Source organism: Silene latifolia, chromosome 6, assembly GCF_048544455.1.
Source record: "Silene latifolia isolate original U9 population chromosome 6, ASM4854445v1, whole genome shotgun sequence".
NCBI classification, from domain to species: domain Eukaryota; kingdom Viridiplantae; phylum Streptophyta; class Magnoliopsida; order Caryophyllales; family Caryophyllaceae; genus Silene; species Silene latifolia.
Genome location: NC_133531.1, coordinates 15,442,781 through 15,456,894, shown reverse-complemented (window position 1 = coordinate 15,456,894; position 14,114 = coordinate 15,442,781). Strand labels below are relative to the sequence as shown.

The window sequence follows — 14,114 nt, the reverse complement described above, 5'->3', positions numbered from 1 at the left end:
TAATTATTGACGGGTAAACAAGTAAATATGAATCACGTATGAAGTCAATTCAACCTCACTCCTCACTACATTTTTAATTAAAGGGATCCCCACTCACCCCATATGAGAGGGTGGCGCCCAAATTTCGTTGGTCATTACATTTTATCTGTTTCCCCATTTTCACCTGCACTCTCTTTTCAAAACCTCCAAAAATCCCACAAAATTAATTTAAATAAATAAATAAATAATAAAAAAACAGAGTAAATAAAAAAAATTTCTATCAAAAATTTACACAATGATGTTGATATACAAAGTGAAAAAGATGTTCTTCAAAGTGTTAACACTCCATCATTCATAGCTTCACAATGATGTTGGTATCAAGAGAAAGGTTCAATCCTCTCTAAACCCTAAATTTTTTCACTGCCTCCCTCACCTCGATCGATCATGTCGAGTGCAACAATCCCCAACCCTAATGACCCAAAAAATCCTTTCATCCTTCTCAATGTCCACTCCATTGTGAAATTTGATGGCACTAACTATCGTCAATGGAGGATTCAACTTGAATCTCTCTTCGATGGTTATGGTCTCACCTCGTTTATTGATGGCACCCCATCCCCATCCAAAACCCTCCCTTCCACTGCCGACAAACAACCCGCCCCAAACCCCGAGTTCGATACATGGTATCGACAAGACAAACTCCTCTTCTCTGCCGTGGCCAGTACCCTAACCCCTGCCGTCTCCCCACTCCTCAATCGCCTGACCACCACCCGTGCTGCGTGGGATGCTCTCGCTGCCTCCTATGCTCGCCCGTCTCATGGTCACATTAAACAACTTCGTCACAAATTGAAACACATTACCAAAGGCTCCTCCTCCATATCCGACTATATGAACCGCATCAAAACCACCGTCGATGACCTTGCTCTCCTTGGAACCATTATCCCAAATGAGGATGTTACAGACCAAGTGCTTGAGGGTCTCGATGCTACCTATCAACCCGTCATCGATGCTATAAACGCTCGTGACGACCCCATCCTTTTCCCTGAGCTTCTCGAAAAACTCATAAATCGAGAACTGACCCTTGCCCAAACCACTACCCGCGCCCTCCCCTCCACTGATTTCCCTGCCGTCGCCCATCCCACCTATACCCGCCACCATAACAACCAATACCGTCCCCCTCACTCCGCTGCCTCCTCCACCAATACCTCCTCCAACCCCCCTGCCTCGAACCAAAACCAAAACCCTCGCAATCCCTTTAAGGGTAAGTGCCAATGGTGTCACACCCAAGGCCATACCCTCTACTTTTGTCCCATCTTCAAATCCCTTTACCCCGACATCAAAGTTCCACCCTACCCTCGAACTTCCACACCCTCGGCCCAAGCCAACCCCACGGCCCTAGCCCATCAAATCCCCTCCCCTTGGCTGCTTGACAGTGGTGCCTCGCACCACGTCACTTCCGACCTCGATAACCTAGCCCTTCACCAACCATACGACGGTACTGACGAAATTGTTATCGGCGATGGCTCCGGTCTCCCTATTCTCAATACTGGTTCCACTTCTATTTCCTCCTTTCAACTTCTTAATGTTTTTCATGTTCCTTCTATGCATAAGAATATCATTTCCGTGTCAAAATTCTGCCTTGAAAATAATGTCACGATTGACTTTTGTTCCACTTCTTTTGTTGTGAAGGATCTTAAAACAGGTGCGGTGCTGTACACAGGAGCAGCTAAAGACGGTGTCTACTATTGGCCCGTGTCGTCTCCACCGCAAGCCAATGCCACCTCCCTCACCACGGCTGACCTCCACCATCGCTTCGGCCATCCACACTTTTCTGTTTTAAAAAATATTGTTTCCAGCTTCAATTCCAAAACTATTATTAATAATAATAATGATTGCTCATCTTGTCATTTATATAAAAGTCATAAGCTACCGTTCAAAACATCGTCAATTACATCCGCTGCACCACTCGAAATAATATTTAGCGATTTATGGTCCTCACCAGTTCACTCGATTAATGCCTATAAATATTACGTCATATTCGTTGATCACTACACCAAATTCACATGGCTATTCCCGTTAAAGAAAAAATCCGACACTCACGCCACGTTTCTAACATATAAAGCCCTTGTCGAGAAACAATTTTCCCGACCCATCCTCACCTTTTACTCCGACAATGGTGGAGAATTTGAAAAATTAAAACCCGACCTTGCTAAATCGGGCATCCAACATCTCACTTCCCCACCTCACACACCGGAACACAATGGCTTCGCGGAACGACGACACCGGCACATCGTGGATACCGGCTTAGCTCTCCTTGCACACGCCTCCCTACCCCTTCCTTATTGGTCTTATGCTCTCCAAATTGCCACATATCTAATAAACCGAATGCCCACACCCACTCTCAAAAATGACACCCCCTACTTTCGTCTATTTAATCAAAATCCTAAATACCATAACTTTCATAACTTCGGTTGCCTCTGCTTCCCTTGGCTCCGTCCATATACCAGTCATAAACTTGAGGCTCGGTCCATTGCCTGCATTTTCGTTGGTTACTCACCCTCCCAACACTCCTACCTTTGCCTCGACCCATCTACTAACCGAGTATATAGCTCTCGCCATGTCCGGTTTGTAGAAACCACGTATCCCTTCGCCACCAAATCGACCACCCCTCTGTCCTTCCCCACCTCCGCCGAATGGTGTAATGTATCCATCCCACTCCTCTCACCCACTGCCACACCCTCACCCACGGCTCAAACCCCTCCCACTGACCCAACTCCCACTGCCACAACCCCCTCCACACCAAACCCGAACACCACAGCAACCCCAATTTCCTCTCCCTCCTCGCCTGGTCCTGCTACCTCTTCCCCTGCCCCGCCACCTCCTCCTCCCCCTCCTCCACCTCCCTCTCACCCTCATGGAACCCGTGCATCCCACAACATCTACAAACCCATCAACAAACTTAACCTTAGTGCCCACCTCCACTCACCCGAACCCACCACGGCCAAACAAGCCTTGCTTGACCCCATATGGCGTTCTGCCATGGAAACTCAGTTTCGCGCCCTTCAAGACAACAAAACTTGGGAACTGGTTCCCTCCTCCCCCTCCCAGAACATCGTCGGTTGCAAATGGGTCTTTCGAACCAAGTACAACCCCGATGGTACAATTCACAAACACAAAGCCCGACTAGTCGCGAAAGGTTTTCATCAACGACCCGGTCTCGATTACTCGGAAACATTTAGCCCCGTCATCAAACCTGTCACGGTCCGTCTCTTGCTTAGCCTTGCTGTCACCAATGGTTGGCCCCTTCGTCAACTCGATATCAATGACGCCTTTCTCCAAGGCACCTTGACTGACACCGTCTATATGGCGCAACCACAAGGTTTTGTTGATCCCACGAAACCAACCCATGTGTGCAAGCTACACAAAGCTCTCTATGGACTTAAACAGGCCCCCCGGGCGTGGTATACTGAACTAAGAACGCACCTCCAAGGCTCGGGTTTCACAAACTCGATTTGTGATACCTCCCTCTTTATTCTTCACGGCACTCACCCTCTCTTTGTTCTTGTGTATGTTGATGATATAATTGTTACAGGTGCTTGCTCCTCCAAAGTTGATGCTTTCATCACCGCTCTCTCGGCCAAGTTCTCTCTCAAGGATCTCGGCCCCTTAAACTATTTTCTCGGTGTTGAAGTCCAGCCTTGCTCCCGCGGCCTGTTCCTCAATCAACAAAAGTATACACTTGATCTCCTCACTCGTGCTTCCATGGCCGATGCTAAACCGGCCACAACTCCCATGGATGCCTCAACCACTCTTCACCTTCTTGATGGTCCCGCTCATGATGATCCCACGCAATACCGAACACTTGTTGGTGGTCTCCAGTACCTCTCGCTCACTCGCCCGGATATTGCCTATGCCGTCAACAAGCTCTCCCAGTTCATGCACGCCCCCACAGTGTGCCACTGGAATGCATTAAAAAGGCTGTTTCGATATCTTGCAGGGACCACTTCTCACGGCATCACCATTCAACGTGATTCCCCGCTCATTCTCCATGCCTACTCTGACTCCGATTGGGGTGGCAATCCGAATGATCTCACCTCCACTGCTGCCTATGTTGTCTACCTTGGCCGCAACATCATTTCCTGGAGCTCGAAGAAACAACGGACTGTAGCCCGCTCATCGACAGAGGCTGAGTATCGCTCAGTTGCCAATGCCACGGCTGAGGTTATTTGGCTCACCAATCTCCTCACTGAACTTCGAGTTCCCGTAACAGCTCCACCTGTTGTTTACTGCGACAATATTGGTACGACGAGTCTTAGTGCCAATCCCGTCTTTCATTCTCGCATGAAACATCTCGCCCTTGACTACCACTTTGTTCGCGAGAAAGTTCAAGCTGGCTCCTTACGAGTTGTTCCCATTGCAAATGACGATCAGCTGGCCGACGCTCTCACAAAACCCCTCCACCGTCCTCGGTTTCAAATGTTAATGTCCAAGATTGGTCTTTCCCAAAGGCCGTCCATCTTGCGGGGGGATGTAGAAGAGTCAACTAAGAATAATTAGGGAACTAATTATTCTCCTATATTCTAGTTAACAAATTATTGTGTGAATATTTCTCTCCTATTTTGTAGATATTCTCTAACCCTTTCACACCTAGTTTTGTACTATATAAGGTTGTAATCCCTAAGCTGTAATTATCACAATTAATCAATACAATTACATTCCCTACAGGCTTTTGGTGTCAGTCCCGTTGTTGCGGTTGTTGTCAACTGTTCTCCGCCACGACCGATGTTGTTTTTTGGTTGTTTTAGTAGTAAGAATAAAAGGGTTTGTGAGGATCATCATGATATAGTTGAAGATTCTTGTGTTGATCGGAGGCATAAACGTATGATGAAGAACAGAGAATCTGATAAACTATATATGAAAACATTGTAATATTAAATGAGAGAATTTGTATTGAGTATAAAAATTATGAATTGTATCTTACAAGGATACATCTCTTTATATAGACAGATGTACCGACTTAGTGTTAGGCTAACAGAATAACTAACACTTGTAACTAACTTGTATAACAGACTGCCTTAACTACTAGTAACTAACTAGCTAGTAACTAACTTTGTGTGTATATATTTCAACACCCCCTCAAGTTGGAGGGTGTGTTGTATAGCCCCAACTTGGACTGTAGCTGCTGATGCAAAGGTCCTATAAGAGCTTTTGTGCACAAGTCTGCTGGTTGTTGTAAGGTAAGAATGTAGGACAAACTTATCAATCCTTCAAGCAGTTTTTCACGAACAAAGTGACAGTCAAGATCAATGTGTTTAGTCCTTTCGTTAAAAACTGGATTCTTGGCTATATGTACTATTGCTTGGCTGTCACACTTGATAGGTATAGCTGCAATATTAGGCACATTTAATTCAGATAATAACCTACTTAGCCATGCCAATTCTGATGTAATGCGTCTCAAAGATCTGTATTCTGCTTCTGCGGACGATAAGGAGACTGTTTGCTGCTTCTTGGACTTCCAAGAGATTAAACTGCCTCCCAGAAAAACCAAAAAACCACTGATAGATCTTCTGGTTTGGGGGCATGCTGCCCAATCAGCATCACAAAAATCTTCTAAACCATAATCAGGTCTATTGTTCAGCAAAATTAGGGATGGCAATGGATCGGGTTGGATCGGGTTTTGCAAGATCCAAACCCGATCCACTAACTTAGTGGATCACCGATTCATATCCAAACCCGTTCCATATCCAAAATTTTAAAATTCACCCAACCCATTATACTTTTTTCTAAATCCATACCCGCTCCAAATCCATACTCGATCCACCATATAATCCAAAACCCGATCCAAAACTTGATTTGACAACATAAAAAATTCATTTTACATGACGAAATTGAAATTTCAAGTACAATAAAGCCTAAATTTCCAAAAAATACTTGATTGAATCGGGTTCGGATACAGATGGATCGGGTATGGATTTGGTTCGGGTTTTTCAATTGTGGATTTGGATATGGATTTTTAAATAGTGGATCTAGTATGGGTTATTAAGAGTTGGGTTTGGATCGGATGTTTTCCTTCGGGTCGGTTCGGTTTCGTTTCAGTTTGAGCTATAATTGCCATCCCTAAGCAAAATTCATTGTGCAACATCTTTAGGCAAATACGGTAGGACATGAATAGCAGCCTTCCAATGATCATCTCTAGGGAAAGCCATGAAGTGACTTAAGAGCTGTACTACAAATGTAATATTTGGTCTTGTGTGAGTCAAAAAATTCAGTTTGCCTACCAACTTTCTGTAGTCAGCTGGATTATCTATCAAGTTGTCTGACTTTGCATTGAGTTTTAAGGAAGCATCTAGGGGTGAAGAGACTAGTCTGCTATTTAAACACCCAAACTCTTGCAAAAGGTCTGTTGCAAACTTCTTCTGAGTAACTACAATTCCATTGGACATGTGCTTGAATTCTAACCCCAGAAAATAATTAATGCTTCCCATATCCTTAATTTTGAAAGTAAGAATTGTTTTAGAGATGCAATTTCTGATGCATGATCTTCTACAACCAGGATGTCATCAACATAAATGTGCCAAGAAGACAACTTTGCCATCTGTTTTCTTAGTGAACAATGAATAATCATTTAAAGATTGTTTATACCCTTTGGACCTAAGAGCACTGCAAAATTTGGCATTCTATTGCCTAGAGGCTTGTTTAAGCCCATATAGTGACTTTTGCAACTTACAAACCATATTTTTTCCCTTACTAGTCAGACCTTGAGGAATTTTCATGTAAACCTCCTCATTCAGATCACCATGTAAGAATGCATTATATCTAGTTGTGTCATTGCCCATCCTTTCTTAACAGCTACTGCAACCAAGGTTCTGATGGTGGTCATCTTGACAACAGAAGAAAAAGTTTATGTATAGTCAATGCCTTCTCTCTGTGTATAACCTTTAACTACAAGTCTGGCTTTATATCTTTCTATGCTACCATCAGCTTTATGCTTGACTTTGAAAACCCATTTACTAGCAATAGAATCTTTCCTGCAGGTAAGGGAACAATGGACCAAGTGTGATTGTTGTCCAAAACTTTGAACTCAGCAGCTTTGGCCTCTTGCCATTCTGGAAAGACGGATGCTTCTGCATATAACTTTGGCTCTTGGACTGGACTAACTTTGTGTGTACCTGGTGCTGAGATAATAGAAGCAAACAAGCAATCAGAAGTAGGAAAAGAGCAATCCTCACACAAAGATGTGAGGGTATGACAACAGAACTCATTAAGTGCAGCATTGCAGGATTTTGGTGGCAATTTGCACACATATTGTTGAAGATAAGAAGGAGTCTTAGTAGCTCTACCAGACTACCTTGGCCTGTCAGTAACTTGATCAAGGCTTGTGACAGTCGTATGTGTAATATTCCCATTATTGATAGCAGTATTGTTAGGTAAAGTATCAGTAGTATGTACAGCAGCTTCATTAGAATTGTCATGACTGCTACTAGCAGTATGTATAAGACTGTCATTATTGACAGTGTTACTATTATTGCTTAAATGAGTAGCTGTAGTGGTAGAACTGTCGGTATCAAGAATAGACAAGGGTATAAAATTTGTAGATGTATTTTTGATATATGGAAAAATGTCCTCATGAAAGAGTACATCTCTTGATTCTATAATAAAATGACTTTCAAGATTCAGTAAATTGTAAGCCTTCTTACCAAAAGGATAACTCAAGAATACACATGAAATAACTCTGGGAGAAAACTTGTCCCTGCCAGGTTTAGGAGTAAAAGCATATACTCCCTCTGTCCCGGTCATTTGTTGTCCTTTTCCATTTTGGGGTGTCTCAATCATTTGTTGTCTTTTCTATTTTAAGAATGAACTTGATGAGTAATTTGATCATTCTCATTCAATTTGTTCCACTTGTCATTTAGTTATTGGTCATCTCCTCTTTCCTTGGTCTTTGTGCCAAAACCAAAGGACAACAATTGACCGGGACGGAGGGAGTACAAGACAACCAAATGATCTCATATGACTTAAATCAGAAAATGTACCAAATAATACTTGATAAGGAGACATATTTTGTAAAAATTTGGTAGGTAACCTATTAACAATATAAGTGGCAGTCAATACACAATATCCTCAATATTTGGTTGGGAGATTAGACTGAAATTTCAAAGCACGAGCAGTTTCTAAAAGATGTTTATGCTTTCTCTCAACCACACCATTTTGTTGTATTGTGTGAAAACATGAAGTCTGGTGTAAAATGTCATGGTCTGCAAGAATTGATCAGTAGAATTGCTTGTACCAAGTTCAAAAGCATTATCAGATTAGATCTTAACTTTCTTGTTAAACTGAGTTTGAATCATTTGGAGAAAGGTTTTTAGATATGTAAAGGCATTGCTCTTATGAGTCAACAAATATGTCTAAGTACATCTAGAAAAATCATCTACTATAGTTAAAAAATACTTATATTCATTATAGGTTGGGGTATGATAAGGTCCCCAAATATCAATGTGTATAAGCTCAAAAGCAGAAAAAGATATAGAAATGCTAACAGGAAAAGACAACCTGTGTTGCCTGGCTTTAGCACGAATAGAACAAAATATCAAACTAGTATTATTATACTGATCATTACACAAATATAATTTCTTTAGCTGATACAAGGGTAAATGACCTAGTCTTTGATGTCAAACATCAGTTGAAACACAATTAACTAAACTAAGGCTATTATTACATGATATGAGAGGTTGCTTAACAACTGTTTTATTAGTGATATCATTGTAATGCTCCTTGTCAGAGTTGGTGTGCAGCAAAAATAGGTCATTGATGTTACTACCAAGGATCAAGGGCCTCTTTAGAAAGTCCTGCAAATAGCAAATAGTAGGAGTAAAACTCACTGCTGCGTATAACTGTTAACTAATTTACCTATGGAGAGTTAATTAAACTTAAAACAAGGCACAAATAACACATCACTCAGAGATATTTCAGGAAAAATTTAAACAATCCATATATGCTCAATCTTAACAATGTTATCATTAGGTAAAGATATTGTGTAAGGTGTGTCAATAGCCTTAAGATCAAAAAACAAATCTTGATTTGAATACATATGATCACTTGCCCCTAAATCTAATATCCAAGTAGTAGAATTGACAGGAAAATATAAAACATAATGAGAAATTGAGAACGAGAAAGACTGCTACCAGCGAAATTTGCAGAATAAATATACTGCTCAGGTGCACCAGAAGTACCAGATCTAGAAGCAGAAGAATGCCCTTGAGAAGAATTGCCCTGAAGGTGAGAAGCATGACCAGGAGAACTACCCTGTTGATAGCTTGTTGGACCCAATAAAGAACCATTAAAAATATTATTATTGTTCTCATATGAACCAAGAATGCTGGCCTGTCCCTGAGTGCATTACCAGTAAACTTCTTATTCCTATTCATGACATGATAACACTTCTCTATAGAATGCCCAAACTTCTGACAATAATTGCATAATAACCTTGATCTTATCCTCATAGTTCTGAGTTTTGCCCTTGTAATTGTTGGGTTGCTGAGAAGAATTAGTGGGTTTAAAACCATTTCCTTGAGAAGAAGAAGAAGCACCATTGAAATTCTTGTTGTAGTTCTGAGAATTGAACGTTTGTGCATTCCAATTGTTGTTCTTGGCCGAAGTCATGTTGTTGTTCCTCGCATATTATGCAGCTGAATCAATTTGTACAGGTACTGAAGTATGAATCTCCCTTTGCCGTTCTTCCCGCGGCAAGTTATTGTAAACAACAACCATTTTTGGCAAGGGATTTTGCATCAAAATTGTTCCCCTGATCACCTTGTAGGAATCATTCAAATCCATGAGGAATTGTATAACATGCTGATCTTCTTGAAACTTAGCCTGTTTCACCTTTGCACCACAATTACATGCGCAAGAACACTTGGGATTCATACCCATACCAGAAAGTTCATCCCATGTATATTTGATCTTAGTAAAATATGTAATGCTGCTATCACTACCTTGGGAGAAATCACTTAGCTTCTTTTGAACACCATATAATTTTGCTCCATTAGATTGACCAAAACGATCTTCCAATTCTTGCCAAGCTTCTTGAGCAGAGTTGCTGTAGAGAACTGAATCAGCAATTTCTAAAGATAAAGAATTAAGAATCCAGGAAAAGATAATATTGTTGCAACGACGCCAATTCTTGGCAGTGAGAGCATCATCAGCAGGTTGAGGGATACTGTAACACCCCCATACTCCAAGTGCCTTACCAGGACCACTCAGGTATAAGGATGCCACCATCTCGGTTACCCGAGGCATGATATTCATAAGACAATAACGAAACAACTTTAAAAGTAAATAAAGTTTAAAGTGATTACATAGCAATACCAAACTGATAAAAATAAATACAAGATCCTCAGACGGTCAACTGCTAAAACTATCAAAGCTATAAAGCATCGTCTGACACAGCAGAAGACTTCTAACTGCCACGTGATGACTCATCTCAGCTATCCCATACGCATCACATCATACCTGCTCAATAACTGCTCACCACCCCCGAATGGATCACCACAGTTTTTAAAACATTTAAACGGGGTCAGTACTAATCACACAATTCAATATATATCAATAATAAGATAAACAGGCAGCTTAACCGTCACACACACAACCACACCAAATCCAATCATCTCAATCACTGACTGTCCACTAGACCAGCCCTGCCAGTGGGGGACCGCAGCCGTACCCACCAAATCCCCGCTCCACATAGTGAGCGATAACCCTGTCCATTAATGTGCACATCCCCTTCCGTGGCGGGTTCCACGAAGGGCAAAACTAGGGCGTGAAGCCACTCCCATGCAAGTGACTCCACTCAGGTAGAGAACGCATCTCGAGAACCATAGGCAACCAATCACAATCACAATATCAACAACCGTCCGAATTTATCAACATGTACAATCACAATCACAATCACAATAGTCACAATACAATTACTATATCAAACAATCAATCTCAACACATCAACAATCATCCCATTATGGGACTAATACGAGTAGGAAATCCTACCGATATGCACACAATCGACGGTCTCTACAAAAGAGTCAAAAAGCCTCTTCTATGAACCCTCCTCCTATCATACAACACATAGAGGCTACCAAATCACATACTACACATAAAACCCCCAATCTCTAAATTAGGGTTTAACCAAAACAAAGAAAAGACAATAAAAAGGGTACATAGATCTTACCCTCGACGCAAGGAACTCAACGGTATAATCAACGACAAGAACTGACCGTCTGAACTCCGGGAATTGCTAAGAATGCGATTAGGATGAAGGACTTGCTTTATTTCTCTCTTAAACAGTAATTTAGGTTTTGCAAAAGTGATTTAGAATAATGACGACAAACCTTATATACCTTAACCGCATAATTAACAAAACCCGAGAAAACTCCCCGTAAAACCGGTTACTCGATCGAGTACCCAAGGTACTCGATCGAGTACCCCCCTACTCGATCGAGTACCCAACAGGTCAGAAACTATTTTAAAACGCAACTCACCCTTACTCGACAGAGTAAGGCCTACTCGATAGAGTACCCCAAGACTTGTAAATACGGAGTATTACAGTCTTCCCTCCTTAAAAAGAACTTCGTCCCCGAAGTTCAACCCATACTCGAAAAACAAATATACTAACTCGATCAAGACACAACAACGTGACTAAGAACTCAAAACGAAACTCCAACCCAAACATGAACTCGTAACACCAACTCCACTAACTATTCCTACCTCCACAACATGGCTCACGATATCGTATCAACTCCATTATATCTCTCTCAACACTAACTCCATACGCTACCAACTAGCTCCGTAATATATTATCCAGAGCAAATCCAATATCAAAATACTCATAACATCAAACGGAATGTTACATTCTACCACCCTTAAAAGGAACTTCGTCCTCGAAGTTTACTCACACTCATAATCTCATCATCCAACTGTCAACACTATCGAAGCTATAAAGCATCGTCTGACACAGCAGAAGACTTCTAACTGCCACGTGATGACTCATCTCAGCTATCCCATACGCATCACATCATACCTGCTCAATAACTGCTCACCACCCCCGAATGGATCACCACAGTTTTTAAAACATTTAAACGGGGTCAGTACTAATCACACAACTCAATATATATCAATAATAAGATAAACAGGCAGCTTAACCGTCACACACACAACCACACCAAATCCAATCATCTCAATCACTGACTGTCCACTGGACCAGCCCTGCCAGTGGGGGACCGCAGCCGTACCCACCAAATCCCCGCTCCACATAGTGAGCGATAACCCTGTCCATTAATGTGCACATCCCCTTCCGTGGCGGGTTCCACGAAGGGCGAAACTAGGGTGTGAAGCCACTCCCGCAAGTGACTCCACTCAGCCGAGAACGCATCTCGAGAACCATAGGCAACCAATCACAATCACAATATCAACAACCGTCTGAATTTATCAACGATTAAGTGTACAATCACAATCACAATAGTCACAATACAATTACTATATCAAACAATCAATCTCAACACATCAACAATCATCCCATTATGGGACTAATACGAGTAGAAATCCTACCCGATATGCACACAATCAGACGGTCTCTACAGCTGAGTCAAAAAGCCTCTTCTATGAACCCTCCTCCTATCATACAACACATAGAGGCTACCAAATCACATACTACACATAAAACCCCCAATCTCTAAATTAGGGTTTAACCAAAACAAAGAAAAGACAACAAAAAGGGTACATAGATCTTACCCTCGACGCAAGGAACTCAACGGTATAATCAACGACAAGAACGACCGTCGAACTCCGGAATTGCTAAGAATGCGATTAGGATGAAGGACTTGCTTGCTTTCTCTCTTAAACAGTAATTTAGGTTTTGCAAAAGTGATTTAGAATAATGACGACAAACCTTATATACCTTAACCGCATAATTAACAAAACCCGAGAAAACTCCCCGTAAAACCGGTTACTCGATCGAGTACCCAAGGTACTCGATCGAGTACCCCCCTACTCGATCGAGTACCCCAGCTACTCGATCGAGTACCCAACAGGTCAGAAACTATTTTAAAACGCAACTCACCCTTACTCGACAGAGTAAGGCCTACTCGATAGAGTACCCCAAGACTTATAAATACGGAGTATTACAGATACTTCTATCGATAAAGCCAACCTTGTTCTTGGCTGACAAAGCAATGAGCATACCCCGTTTCCAATTACCAAAACCAGTTCCTTCAAAAAGATTATTCACGAGTTTAGTACTAGTGATTTCTGAGTTGTGGATATAATGAGGATCGTCGACATTGAAAGCAGAATTAACTTCGTTTTCAGGCATATTGTATTGAGGGATTTGGAAATTTATTGTAGATAAAGGATTGAAAGAAGAAGTTTATGAAGATTTGAAGTTGTGAAGGTTAAGGTTGAAGATATGAAGATGAATGTTGAAGATTAGGATGAAGATATGAAGAGTGGGATGAAGAAGTGTTTGAAGATTGCTTAAAGAAAATATGCGGAAACTTTAACCGAAAAGCTCTGATACCATGATACACTATATATGAAAACATTGTAATATTGAATGAGAGAATTTGTATTGAGTATAGAATTATGAATTGTATCTTACAAGGATATGATACATCTCTTTATATAGACAGATGCACCGACTTAGTGTTAGGCTAACAGAATAACTAACACTTGTAACTAACTTGTATAACAGACTGCCTTAACTACTATCTAGCAACTAACTAGTAACTAACTTTGTGTGTATATATTCCAACATAATCTGCTGCTAGGTCTCGATCTCGACGACATGTGTTTGTTCTTTTGTTTTAAAGATTCTTTATAATGTAGTTGGATTTTGATCTTTGTAATGTAATTGCTGGAATTTTCTCGTATTTTGGAAATTTCATATTTTTCTTGTTTTTTAACTTTCACTTTTATATAAGTATTAATTATGGAGCTTGATACTTTTAGGTGGTACACCAACCTAAAAGTGGGTTAAAATATACTAGGTTTAAACCCGTAAAATTCATGGGTTTGCTATAAAAAACTCTCAATTAGCAATTATATGTAATTATGTAAAACATACAAATAACTAAAAAACATAATTCATTGTT

General features: G+C 41.1%; 1 protein-coding gene across 1 annotated transcript; it reads right to left on the bottom strand.

The window, feature by feature from the left end:
• Positions 1-9,654: 9,654 nt before the first annotated feature.
• LOC141587564 (uncharacterized) lies at positions 9,655-13,336 on the bottom strand. The gene is made up of 2 exons (XM_074409039.1): positions 13,140-13,336; positions 9,655-10,192 (listed from the first exon to the last, which is right to left on the bottom strand). The coding sequence occupies exons 1-2, from the start codon at positions 13,334-13,336 to the stop codon at positions 9,655-9,657; spliced, it is 735 nt and encodes a 244-aa protein (XP_074265140.1).
• Between the last annotated feature and the right edge of the window lie 778 nt (positions 13,337-14,114).